A 24108-nucleotide genomic window follows, 5' to 3' on the forward strand; every position below is an offset into this window, starting at 1 on the left:
CCTAACAAAATTACTATTTTTATTTTTCAATTTTCCCTTATGTCTTTCCCCATATGTATATATATTTAATTAACATATAATTTTATATTATGTTTTACAGCTTAAGAGTTACCTTACCCCACAGTTCTAAAGTGAACATTTAAAACAGTCAAATAGTTTCCACTGATTGGCTACGCTATCATTTAATGACCTTTTCTTCTTTGGTTAGACATTTGGGTTGCTTCCAAGTTTTCGCTATTCTGAAATATTTCTGAAACAGAACGTTATGTTTAAGACTTCTTTTGTTTCTACCATTACTTTTGGGATAAGTTCCCAGAAGATGTTATTACTGGGTGAAATACCTGCACGGCCCCTGATACCGTGACCGTTGCTCTCTGAAATACCAACAGAAGAGCTTCTGTGCAGGTGTAAGACTGTCATGCAAGAGGTCTCAACCTACTTCTCAGGTTCTGATAGTCCTGATTATATTCCCAATTAATTTGCAATGAATCTATTACAATACAATTAGGTCACTGACTAGAATTTACTAATCTTAAAAAGTCCTTCCTGTGGTAGGGTTGGTAATTCATTTATTTTAGAGAAATTTAATCCCATGAAGACCAGAGCCCAGATCATATACCTCACCTATTTAGATGAATTTAGTTCCTAATTACCACAATACATTTTCTTTCCAACAGCGATGTGCTCTTTCTACATTTTTGTTTGATAAGAGAAACAATTTCCCTTTTAATGAAAATACTGAACAGTGATAACAAATATTTATATTTTATAACCATTTAGGTCAGGCATTTCAGAATATAATTTGAAGTGACACTGAGGTTTATGGATGCTTTAAAAAATGGATTTGCTATTTTGCTTTCATTGGACAGGAAGTCTATGTACTTCTGTATTAGTCACTGAAAGACTAATGCAACAGCAAATTACTTTCGCAGTCCTATGTCCTCTTTCTTCTGACATCAGTAATGTTTCGTTCACACAGTAAGTCAGCATACCTACAGTGTAAAAGGAGGCAAAATATTTTCCTATATAATTTTAACTTCTTTTTTTTTTAATTTTTTTTTTCAACGTTTATATATTTTTGGGACAGAGAGAGACAGAGCATGAACGGGGGAGGGGCAGAGAGAGAGGGAGACACAGAATCAGAAACAGGCTCCAGGCTCTGAGCCATCAGCCCAGAGCCTGACGCGGGGCTCGAACTCACGGACCGTGAGATCGTGACCTGGCTGAAGTCGGACGCTTAACCGACTGCGCCACCCAGGCGCCCCAATTTTAACTTCTTTGTAACACAGTGTTTCTCAATGTAAGGTCCTTAACTACAGCATCACCATCATCTGAAACTTATGAGAAATGCAGATTCTCAGATCTCATCGCAGACCCACGGATTCAAAAGCCAGTGACAAAGCACTGTGTTTAGACAAGCCTTCTAGGTGATGCACCAAACTCTATGGTATAGAATTTACTGTAGGCAGCCTCGTTTCCATTGACTAAATTTTAAACCTCACCTTATTTACAACTGCCTACATAGACTGTCATATATGTCTGTGAGGAAATAATCAAAATTTTCTTCAGAAAAGAGCAGTCACTTTATATCTGAATCTTTACAAAGTTTGTAAAATTAGGGGTGCTCCCTTAATTTATTTTGAACAACATATATGGTAAGCTATATCAGCCTGAAATAACCTCAATCAATATCATATATGGATGCTTTAAAAGATCACCAGATAGGTGCGTCTGGGTGGCTCGGTCGGTTAACCGTCTGATTTGGGCTCATAATCTCATGGTTTGTGAGTTTGAGCCGGGCATTGTGCTCTGTGCTGACAGCTCAGAGCCTGGAGCCTGCTTCAGATTCCGTGTCTCCCTCTCTCTCTGCCCCTCTCCCGCTCACACTCTCTCTCTCTCTCTCTCTCTCGCTCTCTCAAAAATAAACATTAAAAAAAATAAATAAAATATCACCAAATAGAATCATAAGAAAGCAAGCAAAATTTAAATAACAATTTAATAAACATTCCTGGGGACAGGACTGAACACTGTAGGCATTAAATACTGTCATAAAATTTTAAAGATCACTTGAAAAAGAAATACAGTAATTGATTAAGGTATAGCTATCACAGAACCAAGACATAATCATAAAAGAAAATCAACTGCTCGAATGCATTCAAGTAGGAATCTATCTTGAGAAAAATTTTAGTCACACATGGATTCATAAAGTGCTATATCTCAGACGAGCTAGATACATGTAAACTTGATGTGCTCTGGAAAACTGCTGAGTAAGTTGAAAAAATAACTCTCATGATGACAAAGTCACTGATGTCCATAAACCACATAAAACATTTGAATTAAATTGTTTGATGAAATGTAAGAATATGATGAATTAATAAGTTAAAATACTTTACATAACATGCTATTTTAAAGGTATGTGACTAAATTTAAAAATTATCAGAGTATGACATTTGTTTATCTCATGCACATAGTTTAAGATTACATATTGATATTAGCCTAAAAAGTTTTTTTTAGACTTTTCTTATTGAGGAAATGGAGTACTACCTTAAATTTGAGGTGGCTTTATTTTTAGGCATATTGAATAAGCTGGGCTTTGAGATTCATCCTAAAAGCCTTAGGTGATACACTGCTAACAGAGGACGAAGGAAGAAAACAAAGGTCAAATAAATGTGGGGAGAAGTACCTTGGAAAGGAAAAGGCCACCTGTGTGGTTTTATTAAGAGCAGGGGGTGATGGGAACAGTGCTGTGCTACACGCACAACTTACTGGGATGAAATTAAGCGAGGGCTTTTATATTTCTACAAAGTTTGTCTCATTTAAGTTTTTCTGTCTTCTCTCCATCTCAAGTTATTAGTTATGGTTTCTCTCTGCTGTCACTTGATTTAATTTGTAGGAAACCAGGGGCCGTGTATCTTGTCCATGGCTAAGTCTTCACTGATTAGCTCAGTGCATGGCACACAGTAATGAGTGAATAAACAAATGCCATCTTTTTTTTACTGTATATCTTTATTCTGTCTGAAATAACCATAATGATGATAATAAAAATCATCCTCATAAAAACTACCATTTACTGTACACTTTCCCTGAATCAGGCACTGTGTTAAGTGACTTACACATATTATCTAATTTAATCCTCAAAACAATCCTATATTATGTAGAACCATATGAAATTGCCGATACTCAATTGTTTTGGGGTTTTTTGGGGGGTTTGTCTTTATTATTTTTTTAAAAAACATTTTTTAACTTTATTTATTTATTTTGAGAGAGAGAGAGAGAGAGAGAGAGAGAGAGAGAATCCCAAGCAGGCTCAGCACTGTTAGCACAGAGCCTGATGTGGGGCTCGAACTCACAAACTGCGAGATCATGACCTGAGCCAAAATCAACAGTTGGACGCTTAACCAACTGAGCCACCCAGGCAGTTTCTTTTTTTTAAGAATTTATGTCTTAATTTTATTTCTTTTTTTAAATAAACTTTTGGGATACCTGGCTGGGTAAAGCATGTGACTCTTGATTTCATGGTTGTAAGTTCAAGCCCCATGTTGGGTGTAGAGATCACTTAGAAAAAAAAGTCTTAAATAAACTTTCAATCTTACAATTGTTTTAAATTTACAGAAAAGTTCTAAGGATAGTACAGAGAATTCTTGTATACCCTGTACCCAGTTTCCTTTATTAATATATTATAGTACATTTGTCATAACTGATGAACCACCATCAGTAAATTACTATTGGAAGTCCATACTTTATTCAGAATTCCTTCATTTTTACCAAATGTCCTTTATCTAGTCCAGCACCCTGACCAGAACATCACATTGCGTTTGGTTATGTCTCCTTGGGCTGCTCAGATAAACCTTGACAGTCTTTATGAGTCCTAATGAGGTATTTTATATGAAACTTTTCTTACGGTTAGACCAGGGTTTTGAGGAGGAAGAGACCACAAAGTACCACCTTTATCGCATCATTTCCCAGGGCACAGAATATCATGACTTGTCCCAGCTGATGCTGACCTTGATGACCTCGGTAAGATGGTACATGTCAGGTTTCTCCACCGTGCTTTTTGGAAAGAAATTCCACTTAAGGAGTAGGGGAGTTGTACTCCAGCTCCCTGAGGGGACCGCCTGGATAAATTACTTGGAATCCTTCTATACGGGAGATCTGTCTACTTTTTGCTTGCTTAGTCAATTATTTATGTCACTGAGCCACTATGAGCACCCATTTTACACTTCAGGGTACAATCCAGTGGTATGTTATTGCTCAGGTGTTCAAGCTTTGGCTATAGAAACCCCTGACATATTCCCATCATTTTCCTCTTTGAGCACTTCCTTACTTTCTGGCTCTTTGAGATATTCCACACGCATCTTATCTATTTCCTGCCCTGCTCTTAGAATGAGACATTTCTTCAAGAAGCCTATTTCCTTTTATTAGAGAAGGGCGTTAGAAACCAGGATCTGGATGCTTAGGTTTAATCGTTTCTGATTTATAAAAACAATTCCATACGGCACAACCTACTATCACCTCAATTTTACAGAAGACACAACTGAAGCTAGGGGAGAATAGGTAACTTAGACTCAAGGTCCTGGAACTCAGATTGGAAGCAAACATCTAACCTGCATAAAATAAAGTCCCCAGGTTAACTCGATAGGCTATGAGTAAAGGACACGATCATGGGAACTTGGCGTCAGCTATTTTGTTATTTATCTTTGCTCAAAGATGTTCTGCTTGTTACTCTATGTAGGTTCACGGAATGATGGAAAAAATAGGACACTGTTATGAAGCCAAGCTCCTTCATGAAGTACTTTGCTGAATTTCAAGGCAAAAAAAGTACCATTCATTTTTTTTCTGCAACTGGCTGGATTTTTAAACTATATCCATCACTCACTGTAATCACAGGAAATCAGCTCAAAAACTTATTCTTGCGTCTATTTTTTCCCCTGAGGCCACAATACCTATAAAATGAAATGCTGATGTATTAATACCATGTTTTAGCGGTTTCTAACATACAGTCAAAATCAATCAATGCTTCCCAGAGTTACTGCACAAGAAATACACCAACAATTAAACAGAGTGTTAAGTATTTGATCTGCAAGAGACCTTACAAGGTTAGATCAATTTACTTTCCAAAGCTGGTTGTTTTTGCATAAAATGTACTCATGATCCTATGTCTTCATGTCAGCCTTACTGATACGAATTAAGACTTACTAGAACACACACCCACAAATGGACTTTTTTTTAAAGAATCAAAGTTTCCTTTTTATTCCTTTAGCACACAACTTCACTGATCATCTTACTAGAATAACTTTCAAAAGTGATTGCTGTGAATATCATTGAAGTCACATTTATGGAGCGAATTTCCCAAAAACCAGACCATGCAAAAATTGAAAACAGTTTGAAAAGAATCATAAAAAAATTACTTAGCTCAAATCTTTTATTTCACAGATATAGAAACTAAAACTGTTGTGAAGTTAACAGTGTTTGCCTCTAAAGTCAACTGCTAGTTAATTAATGAAAAAAGGACCGAGATCCATGTATGTTAAGACCAGGTTCTTTCTCCTGAACTGAACTTCCCTATAAAATATACAATAAATTATATATGTGTGTGTGTAGATGTCTATGTACGTGTGTATGTTTGTACACTGTGCTAGTAACAATCTTTTTCTGGTTGAAGGATTTTCAAGTCCTCTGTGATAATGATGAACTGAGAGCACGAGGGAAAACGGTACTCCCACTTCTCTATTACCTTCATTTCTTTTTCACTCAATTTAATTATGTTCAGTGCCAGGCTGATTATGTGCCAGGCACTAGAGTAGTCGATGGTAGGGAAAGAAAGGGGGGAAAAAAAAGACGTGGTCCCTACCCATAAGAAAGCTCTCAGTTCTGAGTTTATAGCTCCTTCCTAAAAGTCTCCCTTACGGATTCCTCATCACGCAGTCTAGGACAGCAGTGCCCAACAGAAATATGTGAGTCACCAATGTGAGCCCTGTATGTAATTTCAGCTTTTATAACAGCTACCTTACAAACAAGTATAAAGCAATGTATTTTATTTAACTCAATATGCCCCAAATATAATTTCAACATGGAATTCAATCTAAAAATTACTAACAAGATATTTTACCTTTGGGGGTACTGAGTCTTTGGAATCTGATACGTAGTTTACACTTACAGCACATGTCAAGTGAGATGAGTCGCCTTTCAAGGGCCGCACATGGCTTGTGTCCCACTATACTGGATTGTGCAACACTAGAAACCTGTAGTGTCCCAGTGCTTTCTACGCCGGTTCTTTCCTCTATCCACACCCACTCCTTTGGGTGCCTCAAACAGTCTCAGGGCCTTAAATACCACCACCCATTTTCTAGTGACTCCCATATTTACATCTGGCTTCGAACTCCTGCCTGAACTTCAGATTCATACACAAGTACAAGGACACAAATCTAATGTGTCCCACGCTGAACTCCTCACTTCCACCCAGCACCCCCACCTGGATCCGCTCCTCCTCCAAGCAGCCCCATTTCAGTAAAGGGCAACTCCATCCTTTCCATTCCTCAAGCCAAAAACCAGACACAGGCTTGACCTTCTTCTTTCTCTTTCCTGCATCGAATTCATCATCTGTGTCTTTAAAATTGGTTTATTAAATACAAAGCTTATACAGTTCAATAAAATACAGTGAGAATCTCACCTTTTCCATTTCTAAATTCTACCTCCAATCACAGCATCTCTCACCTAACCGCATCTCATCTTTTACCACAACCACTGCCTAAGTTCCCAACCACCCCCCTGCACTCCTATAGTCTACTTTCCACAGGAGCTAGAGTTTCTAAAGTGAGATACTGTCCCTCTTCAGCTTCCAGGGCTTTCTATCTCCCCCTGAGTAAGAGTCCAAGTTCCTACCACAGCTTAGGAAGATCTACAAAAGCCCTGTGAGATCGGCTCCCTTACACTCCGGCCTCTTCTATTACTCTCTCCCTCATTCCCGCTGTGCCAGCCGCGCGGGCTGCCTTGCTGTCTCAGTGCACCAAGGAGCACTTTGGGCACCACCGCCAGCTTTCCCGCTTGCTGCTGTTCCCTCTTCTTGGAATGCTCGTACCCCAGAACTCACAGATTGATCCCCATCTTCATGGCAGTCTTTGCTGCCCCCTACTTAAAACTGCAATACTAGTATTCCCATCCTCCTCCCGGCCTTCCCCACTTTCCCGTCCCAGTTTCACCGCAGGATTTAACCACCATTTGATCTAATGTATATTTTATTTAGTAAATGTCTTTATTTCCTTTCTTCCCCTATTAGAATAAAAATTCCACAAGGACAGGGTTTTGTTTATTTTGTTCGTGGTTCTAGTCCCAGTGCCGAGAACTTAGCATACAGCGATCAATAAATACTTGATAAATGAACAAATGTTGTCGACTATTGTGTGGATTAAATGAGGTAACGAGTAAAGTTATAGTATGTCCCTATAATATAGTAGCCACTCATGAACAAACCATTGTGGTGCTTTCTAGAAAAGAAAATCAGAATTCTAAGATTACGTAAATTTTAAAGCCTATAACTCATTCTATACTTTTCTTACTCCTTACTCTAAATACCTGAATACTAATTATTCAAAAATTTAAAAAGACATATAATAGAAGTTACCTAAATTTTAAAAAATCAGTGACACATACAAAACTAGGTATTACAGAACACGAACTAAGAATGTAACCCTGCTTACCCAGAAGATTAAATAAATTGTTTAAGTCATCTTTAAAGATAAAGAGCTATAATCTATGGTCTCTCCTATGGGAAAATTTAAAATGTATTCACAATGTTCAACAGGACTTCACTTTTATCTTTAACTTGTATCCTGCTTTCCTCTAAGAGAATTTGTATTAGTCAAAGAGACCACCATTTTTTAAAAACCATACATATTATATAACTGAAAAAATTTCAGTGAAAAAAAAAAAAAAAACAGGAACCTGGTCTGAACTTCGATATTTCCATAAAGTATTTTGTGTTTAAAGCTAAAATAACCAGATGAAAGAACTAAGATACTAATCAATGTATGTGATCCCTTCCCCAAATCCCAAGTGCCAGAGACTTGAAGTGATCTGCCCATAGAGGTCACAATATTAGTAACTAAACGGAGACTAAAAGGTCATGGCCTTGAATCCTCATCCTACATACTTCCCACTGTACTTCACAAATACATAACCAATGCCTTACAAACCAACCAATTACACTGGTTGCATCTACTCTTCTAAAAAGGAAGGAAAATAAAAGCATGTATCCAATGGCATACTATAATTCAACATAATAATTTATATTTCAGACAGGAAAGTTTATGGAGCAAAGACAAAGACATACAAGGAGGAGCCAAGTTTAAGTCAGAACTGTCCATGGAGGTAATATAAAGAACAGGCAGAAGACATAAGCATAAAATGCAATAGATACATGGTTTATATTTCATTTTTCAAAAAGCTAACAACTCATGGGGCTTAGAGGTCTTCAGAAATTTGGACAAGTTCATTTGATCACTGGTGAGAAGACATACCTTACATTCCATGCAGTGGTGAAGTCTGGGTTTAGAAGCAGCAGGGTGCATGTGACATCTATCAGTTCTAAAATAAAGAGAAGTCACATTAAAAAGAGTCCTACCCTTTGAGGCTTGGCTTCTCTTTCAAGGCCCTGTATATTTGTGTCTCCTGTTATCCTTATGTATATGCCATGTCATATAATTTGAATGGTAAACACCTTGCTCTAAGCTGCCGGAAGTATGAAGATATCCTCAAGATTTTTTTCTACTTTATGACAAATGTAACAATCTTTTAAAAGCTGACACTCAAACAACTTCACAATACAATGTACCTACAAAGAATATGCAAATTAATCTCCTCATTCTTATAGTAGTTTTTGGCACTAATGTAATACTGACCAAGGAAAAGAAATATGATTTCTATACCATTATTCTTTTAATTCCACAAATATTTCAGTAGTTGACTATGTGCAATTTTTCAAAAGGGGAAAAAAACCTACTCATGATCATTTAACACAATTCATTCACGTTCCTTTGCAAAGATTATCTTTTGTCATACACATTTTTACATAGTCATAGCAATGACAAATGCACAATTTTGTTCTCTTTCTTCATTCAGTATTATTTCATATGCATTCTCCAATACTGCTACAGTATGCATTTTTAACAGCTACATAAGAAGCTCTTAGTGTAATATACTATCATTTATCTTTATCTTAGGTTGTTTCCTGTTTGCTTTTAATATTATAGTTAACATTACTATAAACACACTTTTTGTCTCCTAGCTTATTTTCTTAGGACATATTTCCAGGAGTTGAACTACTAGGTCAAACAATGTAAATACCAGTATGGCTCCTACTAAGCATTTCCGAACTGTCCTTCAAATGAATTGTATCTATTCACATTGCCAAGAATAACAAGTGTGTACTTATGTCCCTGTAACTCTAACCGAGGTAACTGTATTTAAAAAATAAACGTAGGGGCGCCTGGGTGGCGCAGTCGGTTACGCGTCCGACTTCAGCCAGGTCGCGATCTCGCGGTCCGTGAGTTCGAGCCCCGCGTCGGGCTCTGGGCTGATGGCTCAGAGCCTGGAGCCTGTTTCCGATTCTGTGTCTCCCTCTCTCTCTGCCCCTCCCCCGTTCATGCTCTGTCTCTCTCTGTCCCAAAAATAAATAAAAAACGTTGAAAAAAAAATTTAAAAAAAATAAAAAATAAAAAATAAATGTAGCAGATACAAAATTATTCTGTTTCTGTTTTATCTTACAACTTTAATTTACAATTATTAATATAAACATTTTTTTCATTTTTGTTTGGTATTTTCTATTTTCGTTTTTTAACAGCCCATTCATATTCATTAGCTATTTAGTGATCATGATATTGACAGAACTCGTATATATTCAAATAAGCTCCAAAAGCTTGTTTAATAGAACAAAATCATTAATATATTTAGACGTATTGTCTTCCTTTTATTAAAACTGAAAAGAGAAGTTTAGGATTAAGATGATCAATGCAGAGACATGAAATTGAGATAACCTCTACCAAGCTCATATTAAACACTAAGTAAAACAAAATAATAAAAATAATTATAATTTTTTAGCAATAGTGTATACCAGGCACCACAGTAAGTCTTTTATTTACATGATTTCATTGAGTTCTCAGGATTATGGTTCAAGATATTCTTATTCTGCTTCATAGATAGGGAAACTGATATAAGTTTAAATAATTTGCCTCTGGACACCCAATCAGTATGTGGCAAAGTCAGCATCTGACTTGTCTTTAATAACTCAATTATACTGCAATTAAAATATGCGTCTATAATAAATAATTGGGACACAAAAGAACATGTACAAATGTATTTCTATAGGCATTTAAAAATATTCTAAATGAACAGGGGCGCCTGGGTGGCTCAGTCGGTTGAGTGTCCGAATTCAGCTCGGGTCATGATCTCGTGGTCCCTGAGTTCAAGCCCCGCGCCAGGCTCTGTGCTGACGGCTCAGAGCCTGGAGCCTGCTTTGGATTCTGTGTCTCCCTCTCTCTGCTCCTCCCCCACTCATGCTCTCTCTCTCTCTCTCTCTCTGTCAAAAAAATAAACTTAAAAAAAATAATGGCATGACCTAAAACTTATAAATAAATAAATAAAAATATTCTATATGAACAAAAAAATTACTTCATTCTCAAGCATCTTAAAAATTAATATTTTTTGTGAGACTGTGATTTCATTACTATGACATTCAGTAAATAAGAAACAAAAGGTAGCATTAGCATACATTTTTTGTCCTCTATCTTCATGACAAGTCATTATATGCATAAACACAATTACGTCTATAAAGAATACTATGTGGTGCCTGGGTGGCTCAGTCAGTTAAGCATCCGACTCTTGATTTCAGCTTAGGTCATGATCTCACCGTTCATGGGTTCGAGCCCCGCATCAGGCTCCACACTGACACTGCCAGGCCTGCTTGGGAGTCTCTCTTTCCCTCTCTCTTTGCCCCTACCCTGCTCACGTGTGTGCTAAGTACATAAATAAACTTGAAAAAAAGAGAATAATCTCATTAATCTCTCTTCTTTTACCTTTAGAAGCTTTTGGCACTAATTTAATATTTACCAAGAAAAATAGCTGTAACTTTCTATACTATTATTTGATTAATTCCACAAATATTCGAAATATTGATAATGTGCATATATTAAAGTGGGCCCTCAGGACTAACAGAAGGGATATAATGATAAGTAAGACCTGATCTTGCCTTTTAGAAGGCTACCCTTTAGTTGGAGAGAACATACAATTATAGAAGACAAAAGGAAATAATTACGAAGCAGAAACACATACCATATTTTGGGGACCACCAAAGCAGTTGAAAATAATTCTTACTGGAGTACCCAGGGAAGGCTATAAGTGAATAAAGTGGTAAAGAGCACCGCAGACCGGAAAACCAGTATGAGCAAGGATAAAGGGGCGTGGTTGTTCACACAGGGTGCTCGCCAGGAGACTGCTGGGGAAATGTACCAGAAAGCTAGAACCTGGTCAGAAACAAGAACCCACAATCTCCTGGTCAGCCTGCCCTTCTACTACTTGCCCTTCCTGTGTTACACTCCACCTGAAGTAAACCCCTCCATTCTCTAAACACACCTCCTATCTGCCTACCCTCTCTGGACAATTCAGATTTACCAGCTTGCTCTTCTCTGCCAGAAATGTCCTCCTATATCTAAATATCAAAACAAAACAAAAAATTTTACTCATAAAGTCTCTCCTGACCTATTTACCTAGACACAATCTTCCTTTTTTTGGAAAAAAAAAAAAAAAAAAAAGTTTATTTTTGAGAGTGGGGAAGGGGCACAGAGAAAGGGAGATAGAGAATCCCAATAATCTTTTATTTCTATGTTCTGTGTGCTACCTTACTTTGTTACCAATATTGTATAAATAATCTCTTCTTGATGAGACTGTAAATTTTCTTGGAGGAAGGTCCTGTCTAATAACACCTTCAGATTACTCCTTCACTCAACAAAGATGAGAAAAATATGGCCCCAACAAAAGAAGTTCCATGTCTACCCCCAGCACAGAGGAGTGGTAAGGCCTTACAGCCATACCGCCTGGGTTTGAATCCCAGCTTCTCCACTTAATTGCCAATATAACTTAGTATCTTCGACCTTCCGTCTCCTTATCTGTGAAATAAGGATGATGAGAACATCAATCTCTGTTGTGAGCCAATGAGATTCATTCCATTTCTCCATAGTTACGTGATACACAGTGAGTGTTCAACCAAACCAAATACTTGCTCAATGGAACATCATTACTACTTACCACCCAAGAAATGAATACTTTCAACATCAACTAATCAAAGAAATCAGAAATGAGTTCTTACAGTGAAACTACCTAAATTTCTAAACTTATAAAATAAGGAATTAAAAAAAATCCAATTGTTAAGTAGCTATATGGAAATGCTTGTGCATGATAGGACAAGCTTCCAGAATTTCAAGTCTACAATTTTTCGAAATCCATTATACTACCTAGGTAAACTGGTACTTAGTCTTTTGGCTTTCCCTTTTGGCATTAAAATGTGTGTGACCAACAGCAGTCACCATTTATTTGTACAGCTGACCCTTGAACACACAGGTTTGTACCACACAGGTCTATTTATATGCCAATATTTTTTGATAAATACAGTACAGCACGGTAAATGTGTATGTTCTCTTCCTTATGATTTTGTTAACATTTTCTTTTCTCCAGCTTACTTTATTGTAAGAATATGGTATATTAAACACATAACACACAAAATACATGTTGACTGTTTATGTTATCACTAAGGCTTCCGGTCAACAGTAGACTATTACTAGTTAAGTCTTTGGGGAGTCAAAAGTTATATGCAGATTTCTGAATGCACTAGGCGGGGTGACTCCACTGCCCCTAATCCCTGCACTGCTGAAGAGTCAACTACACTTTAACACAGCTCTCCTTCCACACTCGTAATTGAAGACAAGTTCATCCTCCATTACAGAGATACTTCTATACAGCAGCACAAGGCAGAAGCCAGTAAACATAGAACATATGTAAGTTGCCACTTTTCATTTTGTGGCTGTGTGGAAAGGAGAGCTAATCAGAGTCAGGCTTCCTCTAGGAAAGGGGCTCGCCCTAGCAAGGCAACAGCAGCTACTGGACTCACAGCCCAGCCCTACCACTTACTGGGTCACTTAATCTGTCTGAGCCTCTGTGTCCTCCTCGTATGTAACATGGAGCTCTTAACAGTACTACCTCATGGGGTGTTAAACGATTCACATTCACGAAGCCTTAGGACAGTACCTGACACACAGTAAGCACTCAATGATAATTCCAGTTCCAAAGCCTGTATCTCCTAGCCCAGTTCCACAAACTATAGTGGGACTGGATGCCACCAGAGGGAGGAAAACAATCTCCCAAGCTGTCTCAGCAGTGACTGCTCAACAGAAGGTGATTTCTTAACTTGTAAGAATCTCAGATCAACAGCCTCAACCATCAGTGGTGCCTGGTGACCCGCAAGAGCGACAAGCCCTTTTCCCCTCCTCTGTGACACACTGCCAACTCCTCCAAACTCAAGACTCAAGTTCAGATAGGACCTCCGTCAGGAAGTATTCCAGTTAGATCCAAGAGGTTAAGAGTGAAGTAAAATGTCAGAAATGGGAAAGGGTCAAAGAAGGAGAAGTAACCAGCTTAGAAATATTGGACATAATTAAAGAATCATTCCTGAATTACATGTATATTTCCATTCTTCTTCTCCTCTGGTTCTGGATAAACCAGAGAAAGGAAACTCATGTTTCTTGAGAGCCTACTACAGGCCAGGCACTGTGCTGGCTGCTTTATTTTTTTTTTTTTAATTTTTTTTCAACGTTTTTTATTTATTTTTGGGACAGAGAGAAACAGAGCATGAACGGGTAAGGGGCAGAGAGAGAGGGAGACACAGAATCGGAAACAGGCTCCAGGTTCCGAGCCATCAGCCCAGAGCCTGACGCGGGGCTCGAACTCACAGACCACGAGATCGTGACCTGGCTGAAGTCGGACGCTTAACCGACTGCGCCACCCAGGCGCCCCTTTTTTTTTTTTTTTTTTTTAATTTTTTTTCAACGTTTTTTTATTTATTTTTGGGACAGAGTGTGCTGGCTGCTTTATACACACTGGCTCAGGAAATCCTCTCAACACCCTCTGACACCTTTTACAATTCCCTTTTTTTGGTGAGGAAATAGGAAGAGGTTAAATAATCTGCCTAAAGTCACTGCCAAGTGACTTCAGCATGCTAACAAATGGAGTCTAAATACAGATGTTTTCCTGCAAAGCAGATGCTCTTTCTTAATCGAGCACACTGTGTACAATACTTTGTCCTCTTCAAGTCAGGACTGAACCAAGATCTAAAGATAAACATATATAATCAATAGTTAACAGGAACTATTTTACTTCTACATTTCATCAACTATATACCGTATTCTTTTTTTTTTTTTTTTTTAATTTTAAAGAGAGAGAGAAGGAGGAAAGAGGAGGAGGAGGAGATGGGCAGAAGGGGAGAGAATCTCAAGCAGGCTCCATGTTCAGCATGGAGCCCAATGTGGAGCTCGATCCCACGAACCTGGGATCATGACCTGAGCCAAAATCAATAGTCAGACATCCAACCAACTGGGCCACCCAGGTGCCCCACATACCATATTCTTTGTTACCCAGCAGATGTGAACTACTGATATCCCCATGGTCTCTTGAAATCACCCAAGATCTCTCTCCAAATACCAGAACATATATGAGCAAATGAATGTTTCTTTGTTACACACACTCTGATACATGTCTAACTCAACATCACATCACATCACAAGGAGAAAATGAATCGGGACATACTATACACAGAAAAATAGCTAAATTTCAACTGTGACAAGGAGAGAACAAAGGGATGCTACAGAAGTGTCAGAGAAAAATCAATATTCTTTCTGTCACAATGGCATTCCAGAAATGGCCCCAAGCCAGGAGTCACCTGGTAATGGTCGCTGCAATGGACGACTGTCTCTGACAGAGATATGTTTTCATGCATCTAGAAATAAATCCAAGGCCAACTAGGTGGGCTAATCTCTTCCTCCAAAATACCTTCAGGTTACCACAAGAAGAGACACTTGAGATAAAGCTATGTGGTAAACACCAGAAAGGCCCTGTTATTACAGAATACAATCAGTGAATCGATAGCCAGACTGAGCTAAAACCTCTCGCTTACCAAACTCTTGTTACTTATTTGACAAATGTCTGTTGAACACACAATGGTGCTGAGTATACAAAGACAGACAAGCCATAATCCCTCTTTCTTACAAACTCACAATCTACCTGGGGAAAATGTTTTTAAATAATCAACGACAATGAAGTGTGATAAGTGCTACTATGCAAGCAGTCTGAATAAAGACCCCCAGGGGAGTGCAGAGAAGGAATTACCACGTCCTGGAGCAGTCAAACAGCCTTCACAAGTGTGTGCTGTGTGTGGGTGTGTGTTCGCACCACAACAACGGTGACAACATAAGACATGAAGCTGGCCTCAGCAAAGGCATGGAAATAAGGCAGTGGTGCACAGCAAAGTCCGAGAATGGAACAGTGTCTGTTGTGGCTGGAAGGTATGGCAAATGGCTGCAAATTCTAATGCTTCTAGGGTTTGAGTGAATGTCAAAAAAAAGAGCAAAGCAAACCTGATGATAAGGAGCAGTCGACACTCTGCCTCCGTATCTGATGGACAGGAGGAGGCTGCGGCAAAGTGAACAGGCTGAGTCAGTCACGAGAAAGCAGAGGCTACGAGCCCCGGCCAATTGTTGCTGTGCAGAAACTTATGTACCTGCTTTTTCAAGTGAAAACAAATCCAGATCTCCATCTTAACTTTAAAAGTTCATCTTGAATTTAAACGTTTATCCAACAGATGAAAAATCGTTGAAAAAAACATCCTATAGGCGGAAACAAAATCTATCTGCGGGCTGGCCTCAGCCTGGGGGCTGCAAACCTACACCCTCCGATGCTGGATGTAAAGCAGAGGAAAAAGGCTGGGGATGGAGGCTGGGGACAGATTGTGAATGCCCCTGAACACCACACCACGGAGTTTGAACTCCACCTTGACACCCATAGGTGTCATGAAAGAAGATGCCCAGATCTGTACTTCAGACAAGCATCCCTCAAACTGTGTCTCTAAGAAGTGCTGCTGGGAAGTATCGTTTGAAACAACTGGCTAGTGGTGTCATGAACATGGATTATAGAAGAAGGGACTGAACACAGGGTAGACCAGCTATGAGATAATTACATCTGTCCAGACGAGAAGACAGACACGAAGAACGGAAGATGGCTGTTGAAGAGAGAGTGCGGCTCTGGGTAGAGGCCGTAAGAAAGAGGGAGCAGCACAGGAAAATGACGGATGGGCACCCTTGGACACACACTGCGGGACTGAGCTCTACTCGGTCACAACGCCGGGACTTCTCTCTTCCTTTTCGTTTCTGTCACAGATTTCTCAAAAATCAGAATTACAGTATTGTTCCTCTCCCAGACCAAATATGGCTACTACTGCAGCAGACTTTTAAAAACCGGCACTAATTAACAGGGAGGCTGTGATGGCTCATTCTGGTGTTAATGTTAAACCCGACTGGCTACAGGGTGCCCACGTTAAATGCTCTTAAACATTATTTCTGAGCGTCTGTGAGGGTGTTTAGCATTTAAATCGGTAGGCTCCATCAAGTAGACTGCCCTTTCCAATGTGGGTGAACATCATACAATCTGTTCAGAGGTATTTAGTGTCCTGTCTTTTCGCTTCCTGTCTGCTTGAGCTGGAACATCACCGAATCTCCTCTGGCCTTTGGACTGGCATTTAAAACCACTGGCTCCCCTGGATCTGAGGCCTTCTGACCCAAACTAAATTTTACCACTGGCTTTCCTGGGTGTCCGGCTTGAAGAAAGCAGACTGCGGGACTTCTCAGCCTCCATAATCCTATCAGCTAATTTGTCATAAGTAATCTCTCTCTATATATAACATATTCTGGTGGTTTCTTCAGAGAACTCTAACCAGTACAGGTGCTTTGCAAACATTTAAGGAATTCAGCACAAGAATGAGAGCATGAATTCAGTTTGGTTAAAAAGAAAAAATGTATCCCAAGAATAAAGGTCACCTCCAGTTGCAGAATACATTCCCCAGCGATGCCTAGGATCTGGGCTTGATCACTCACACAGATACTGACATTTCTGAAATTCTTTCAGCTTTCTTCACTTGGTGCTTTTTATGTATGTTTTCTACAAAAACAGTTTTAAAGGTACAGCATTTTCACGAAATAACTGATTTTTCCTAGCAATTTTTACTTTTTTTTTTTTTTTTTTTTTTTTTAGCAAGACTCACCTCTGTGTAGTAACTGCTTCAGTTGACAAGTTTGGTAGAATTCTCTGATAGTCAGCATTACCAGGTATCTTTTCCTGTCCTATCAGAAATTCACTTCCATATTTTTATTCTTAACACAATATACAACCTGAGTACTGTGTGATACCACACTACACTATGCTGTCACCACCCACCAAAAAAGTGAAATTCAAAACTGTTTCCATGAGGATCTGGGTGAGGATAATGTCATGTTGGTTCTGTTCTCATGCACAGTTGCACCAGAATTCGAAGGTTAGACGCTAGCTATTCGTGTGATGAGCTTAACCATTTGATTCTGCCTGGGTCCTCTTGGACCTTTCCTCACTTCATGAGGAGATGTGGCAAAGCCCGCAGTACAATAGTATCTGGAGAGACAAGACACAGGGAGATGGAGAGAAGGACCTGGAAGCCTCCAGGGAGACGGCAGGCTGGGCCAGCACACATGAATCGGCAAAAACTAATGATCTGGAACAACATTAACAGAAGCCTTTGGCACTTCAAAATTCAGACTGCTTCTTCTCCACCACACGAGCATCATTCTGTCTCCCCTCTCCCCAAGCTAGCTATGTATTGGCTCGATTATACATTTTTGTTTGTCAGAACATACACAATACAGCTGTGTTGGCAAAAAATAACCGGATGGATTCACATGGTGTTATTCTGTACCTTAATGTTACCGAAAGCTACCACAGGTTTCATAACCATGCTATCCATCTACTTAGGGCGATGGAAGGCAGAATGAAATAGGGCCCAACAACTGATAAATACCCTTACCTTTCAATTTATACCTGAACTCAGACCATTACGCTTATGCCACAAACCTCAACTATGCCATAAACTTAGGCAGAGCCTTAACAGTAAGACAAATGTATCAGAGGACTAATTGAGTCAACACAAGAAAACTCAAACTATTTCACATTAAATCTTCAAATCAGATTCCTTTTCTATTGGTCTAAACAGAGAAAAGGGCTATTGGGACAGTCCTTTAGGGATGAGGCTGAGAGGAATACAAGGAAATCAGTATGTCATACCTTTGGCAACACTCCACAAGGAGGCTGTTTTTCACCCGACTGTAAGCTTCTTGCGTAAAGGGAACCTGTATTACTCACCTCTTTATCCCCATAGTGCTTAGAAGAGCCTCTGGTATGAGTAGGCTCATGGTAATGGCTACCAAGCTGGTAATTAAAACTCTCCAGGAAACAAAGTTCTTATTCAAAATTAGCCTCCAGGCGTATTGGGCACTTCTGAAGGTACCGCTGTATTGGAAAGGGGAAGGTACCACTCTATACAGAAAGGGGCAGCTTCATAAAAACAGTCGAGAACACGGTCTTGGATGACTCTTTTTTTTTTTTTTTTAAACCTAAAAAGTAAAGGGGATTTGTGCACATGGAGGCTTAATGTCACATATGGGGGAAAGCTAGGAAAAGAGACCAGGCAGGATGAACAGAGAGTGTCCCATGCAGCAAAGAACTGTCTCAGAGGAGCAAAAGAAGTGAATTCTGGGACCGTTTTCTTTTGCTTCTATCAGCACAAGAACAGGATACAGAGGGCCAAAGCTCAAATGGGATTCAAAGCACAAGAGCACCTCCATAAATTACTGAGCTGGTTCACAGTATAACTACCACCAACACACCTCCGTTATCTCATTTGGTCTGCTACCAAAATGAGTTCTAGTGCTCACAGAGTTACTAAAGGATTACCACCCAAGAACCTGAGCTTGTACTAGAGTCTTCCTTAGTACTTTTCAAACTTCTTTACCACAGGATGTTTTCTTCAAATAAAATTTTACAAACAGCTCTGATGTATAAACAGGTAAAATCAGAACTCCTCTGATTTACTGCCCAGGTTGCAGTAGGTGGCCCAGAGTCCTGTAGCACTTTCGATGAAACATTTGAAAACTACTGATGGGTCCAAACTCCTCATTTGACAGAGAGGTTAAGCTGCTGCCCAGGCAGTGAAGGAAAGAGCCAGAACCAAAATCTAGGAATGCCAACACCCAAAAAGGGTTCTTCGCCTGGTATTCCATGCTGTTTCTAAAAAACAAAAGAAGAGGACAGAGTTCATACTTACCATCTTTGTTTAGCCATTGCTTTCTTGTTCTGTACAAAAGGAGCTTGTTGTGGACATACGGTAGGAGGAACTTGACACACCAGCTTTCCACACCAAGTTTGTTTTCTACCAGGACTATGGGACTCCGGTTATACCTTGCTTCAGGACATGGGATCAGACCAATCTCATCTCTGAATATGTAAAACATAAAGAAGAATTAAAGATAAGACTGCTAGCTTTTCAAATCCTCCAGAGTATTAAAAAGAAAAGCAACATATTTCCCTCTCTTAAAAATAGTATTTAGCTCACTTGCTGGATTAGTAGGCACTAAAAAAAAAAAAGTTTTTAATACAGATTATAGTACAGGAAAATTAGTATGCTGACTCCCCATTGACAGAAATGAAAACTGGTCTAATCTTTGGATGGAAATATGAAAACGTCTTTCAAAATTTTAAACTGCACATACTCTTGACCCCCAGTGATTCCACTGCTCAGAAGTTATCCTAGGCCAAAGTATACCAATGGGATGTTTATTGCAACACTGCAACACAATTGCAAACAATCTAAATTGTGTCAACATAAGACAGAAGAATGTGGCTTATCCATGTGGTAGAGATGTACAAAAATGAGGCAGACTGGCATACACTGGTTTGGAAAGGATGCCAAGATCTGTGAAACCAGAAGAAGAGCAAAATGCCCAACAGTGTATGGCACAAAGCCTTTTATATATATCTTTTTAGAAGAAGAATCCCAAGAAATTTGGGGACAAAGAATTTTATTTTTATACAGTTTAAATTTCCTAATCATTTGAATGTATCATTTCTATTTTTTAAAAATGTCAACAAATGTACTTGTGGGTTGCCTAATAATGTATGAGCAGAAACAAATTATCAAAAGACGTTATCTTGTCAATGAGACTGTGGGCCTCTTCTTATGATCTTTTATACGTTATTAATAAAAAAAATAAACACACACCGATAAATGTTGCTGAAACAGAAAATACATTTTAGAATCTGATCATTTGCATTTAAGGTGGCATCTTCTTTCAAACCACTTCAACTTAGTTGAAAATTTACATTTGAGGTGGAGATTCAATAAACAGAATGTACAGCCGCTGACTTACGTAGGAAATGAACCAGCAAGCATAAAAATGGTTTTGCAAAACCTGCACATGCCTTTCAACTATAAACAAGTTATGATAACTGGCTACATTAAAAAAATAGAAAACTGGTTTTCAGAGCTTATGTATGACATTATCTATTATGTCCCTGGGATTCCCTGACCAAGAACAGAGTAGTATGATAGATGCAAGAGGGGGAAACATGTTCAATTACAGGTTATAAGAAAAGCCCTCTTTTTTTGTTAAACTGGCGGGAGGCTATGGAACTAAAATAAAATCCTTCCTGGAAACTCTAAACTGGAGAGCAGAGCACAGAGGTACGCTACTTTCTACTTATCGCTTCCTTAAGGACAGAGGGATACATCAAGAAACAAGGGTACTCTACGGGTTAAGTTACTAACCATTCTTTCAAGGTGATTTAACTTAAGGTAGATTTTGAGACCTAAGGCTTTTTTTGTCCTGACCACTGGCCCAGTTGATTCAGAAGTGTGCTGATATACGACGTCGGAACTATTTAAACATTTTCTGATACTGGGTACTGTGTTAGGTTCTGAAAATGCAAAAATGAATAAAACAAGGTGGACCCAGACTTCATAGGGCTGACAGTTTTGATGGAAGTGGTATCAATATCTATAATAAAATGTTACCACTGTGCCATTCCAGTGGTATAAAGAAAGTGCTGTGAGAAGAACTAAAGCAATGCCGAGAGCACACCTGAGCTCCTCACCCAGTATTCAAAAATGCTTTGCATTTGTGTTTGGTTAATGTAAAATCTACCTAATCCGCTATTAGGATAACTAGCCACATCCAGAGCTATCCCTAATACGTGGCTGAGTCTCCGGCATTTTCTGGTTTTCAGGTTTTACTATATAAAGTAGAACATTTAAAAATTAAACTAGAATTACAGTAAAACAAAATAAACTCACCATCATTATTTTAAGGAAGTCTGATCTCTGAGATCTAATAACCACTTACAACACTTCAAAGAACTGCAGAAGTCAACAGTATAATGCCAGAGAAACAGGAATAAAAGAATCCTATATTCTGGGTACATTGGGGGGGGGGTTAAATTCGCCATGTAAAAACCTGCCTTGCTCATTATTTATACCAAAAGTAAAATGCCCAATTAATAATCCGGTACCTAAATGAAAGGACAGAGCCCTTTGCACAAATAAAAAAACACACTTCTTTAGTTGGGTACCATTCTCCCAGGAAATAATTTTTAAAAACAAGAATGCCCTGATAATGCAGATGCACAGTAACTGCGCCGAAAGGCTGGTTATTGTGAACTTGAGGAATAACATTCAAATCAATCGTTTTCAAAGAATATCACTTCTTGACTCTCCAAGAAAACATTATATCTGATTTCCTTCTTTTTAAAAAAATTTTTTTGACATTGATTTATTTTTGAGAGACAGAGAGAGGCAGAACATGAGCAGGGGAGGGGCCGAGAGATGGAGAGACCCAGAATCCGAAGCAGGCTCCAGGCTCTCAGCTGTCAGCACAGAGCCCGAAGACGCGGGGCTCGAACTCACAAACCCAGAGATCATGACCCGAGAGCCAAAGTCAGACACTCAATGGACTGAGCCACTCAGGTGTCCCTGATTTCCTTCCAATGCAGAGGGCCTAAGTCCTAAGTTTTCATGTGGCCTCTACGGACCTCACTTTTCCTCATTTGTAAAATGGTGGAATTGCATTACATCTCTAAGGGAAATGGACTGCTAGGTCTCATTCAGCTTTCAAATTCTGACTGAGAAACCTGACAGTTATTCTCATGTAAGGAGAATGAAAATGGCTACATCGGGGGAGCGAACATTAAAAGAGAGGTAGCAAAAGCACCCAATCTTCCAAGGTCCAGGGTTCTCGCTACCCTCTGGTCTAAAAGTCCAATGGGAATGTGGCAAGTCACTGGTCATCAGTACCCTTATCTGCAATACAGGAATAACAACGCCTGCTAGGAAAAGCAAACACGAGGTAAAGTATGTGGTAAGCTATAAAGTGACAGGCAAAGATGAAGTGTATTATCTTTAATTCAGTAGAGCCTGAGGCCAAACAGAAAAGTTACTCGATTAACAGATGGGAAGCTGAAGCAAAAAAGTTAAGCCTTTGTCATTATTTGACCCTAAAATACAGTGCTTTGCTGCTTTCTAAAAATATAACATGTACTTTAGAAAGATAGGTAGGTCAGTAAGCTTCCAAGTAACAGTGTGTTTGACTTCAGACTTCTTCTATGCTGAGTCCCTGAGGTCATAGTCCACTTTTTTTTTTCAGACAATTTGGAATAGGATTCCAGAATCATTTTAAAATTGGAAGGGACCTCATTCCCCCAGTATCTCATTTTTTCAGACAAGGAAACTGAGGTCCACTGAGGTTAAGATGATCACCCAAGGTCACATTGCTAATGCTAAGTTAAAAATCTGGATCTCTTAATAGTTAGCCCAGAACCCATGATGCTAATGATAAAAACATCAGTGAAAGCAGGCAGAATTTAGATTAATTCCTTCCAGATTTCTGGGAAGATTTCTGGCTATTTAAATTCTAATTTCATACTCAAGAAAAGTTAGAAAACTTGGGGGCAAAAAATAAACTAAAAGTCTTTTGTCATCCCTCTACACTACTGTTTGGGAATGCATCCTTTTTTTCTAAATGTTTCACAGAAGTGGGATTATAGTGGGCATACTCTCCTATAATCCTCTTTAAAAACAACAGTTCACATTAAACATTTTCCTACATAATTAATTTTTATATATTAATATAAATGGTTGCAATGAATGTGCTATAAATATGAAATACAACTCCAGTTACTTCTTTGTGAAATAATGTTGTAAGAAAAATCTCTCTTTCACCACCACCAAATTCCAGTCTTTTTCAGGTTTCTGGCAATTTAGATTCCTGGTGTTTAACAAGCACACTCAACACCTGTGTAACCAACGTCATAGGATTTTTAAAGACATGAAGGTTTGGAATGGTGAAAAAGTTCTAATACTAAAGAGATACCACGAAGCTCACTTTTTAGGTTATCTTCGAAGGCTGCTCCAAAAAAAGAGCAAAATGGAATGTACCAACATATTTACTTGAAAAGATCATCCACAGCATGGTACAGCTTTCTAAGTGCTTCACTTCACAATGGGGATCCAATGGCTTCCAGATGAAGTTCAAGGTTCATATAACACGGACACTGACTTTGTTCCTGATGTTTGGACAGCTTCTCTTGTCTGCACTTTTTAGAAACACCCTCAATTAGAGTAGGCCCACATATTATTTTCAAAAGTAGTATCACCCAGTTTCCCTTTTATGTGGGAAGAACGGTCCCCAAATACTAAACTGATCCTGTAACATGGAGCGACCACACAGAAAACAAGCCCAAGGATTCTGTAAACGGTACAAATCTTCTTAATCCAATAGTCATTTTGTTATTTCTTTACCCTGGAAATCCTTCCTAAATGACGAAATAGGAGAGTTAGTGAAATAGCTAACCCTTTCATATAGACAATTAAAACTACCAGTGATTAAATCAAGATGTTTCAGAAACTTCATAGGCTTTCTCAATTCTAAAGAGTACTAATTT

At 38.8% G+C, this 24108-nt stretch overlaps 1 protein-coding gene and 1 long non-coding RNA gene across 7 annotated transcripts in view; one reads left to right on the forward strand and one right to left on the reverse strand.

Moving 5' to 3' along the window:
• The window catches only part of LOC115499420, a 62133-nt gene extending 56533 nt beyond the window's left edge, over window positions 1–5600 (forward strand). For all 4 annotated transcript variants that reach the window (XR_003964153.1, XR_003964150.1, XR_003964151.1 and 1 more), the window contains one exon: window positions 4733–5600. This is a non-coding gene — a long non-coding RNA (uncharacterized LOC115499420). The remainder of the gene's footprint in view (window positions 1–4732) is intronic.
• The window catches only part of PTAR1 (protein prenyltransferase alpha subunit repeat containing 1), a 50716-nt gene that overhangs the window by 22219 nt on the left and 4389 nt on the right, over window positions 1–24108 (reverse strand). For all 3 annotated transcript variants that reach the window (XM_030293314.1, XM_030293317.1, XM_030293318.2), the window contains exons 2-3: window positions 19442–19611; window positions 8517–8583 (exon numbers count right to left, since the gene is read on the reverse strand). In XM_030293314.1, the coding sequence (XP_030149174.1) occupies window positions 8517–8583; window positions 19442–19611 (237 nt within the window). The remainder of the gene's footprint in view (window positions 1–8516; window positions 8584–19441; window positions 19612–24108) is intronic.

This window comes from Lynx canadensis, chromosome D4 (assembly GCF_007474595.2).
Source record: "Lynx canadensis isolate LIC74 chromosome D4, mLynCan4.pri.v2, whole genome shotgun sequence".
Lineage (NCBI taxonomy): Eukaryota > Metazoa > Chordata > Mammalia > Carnivora > Felidae > Lynx > Lynx canadensis.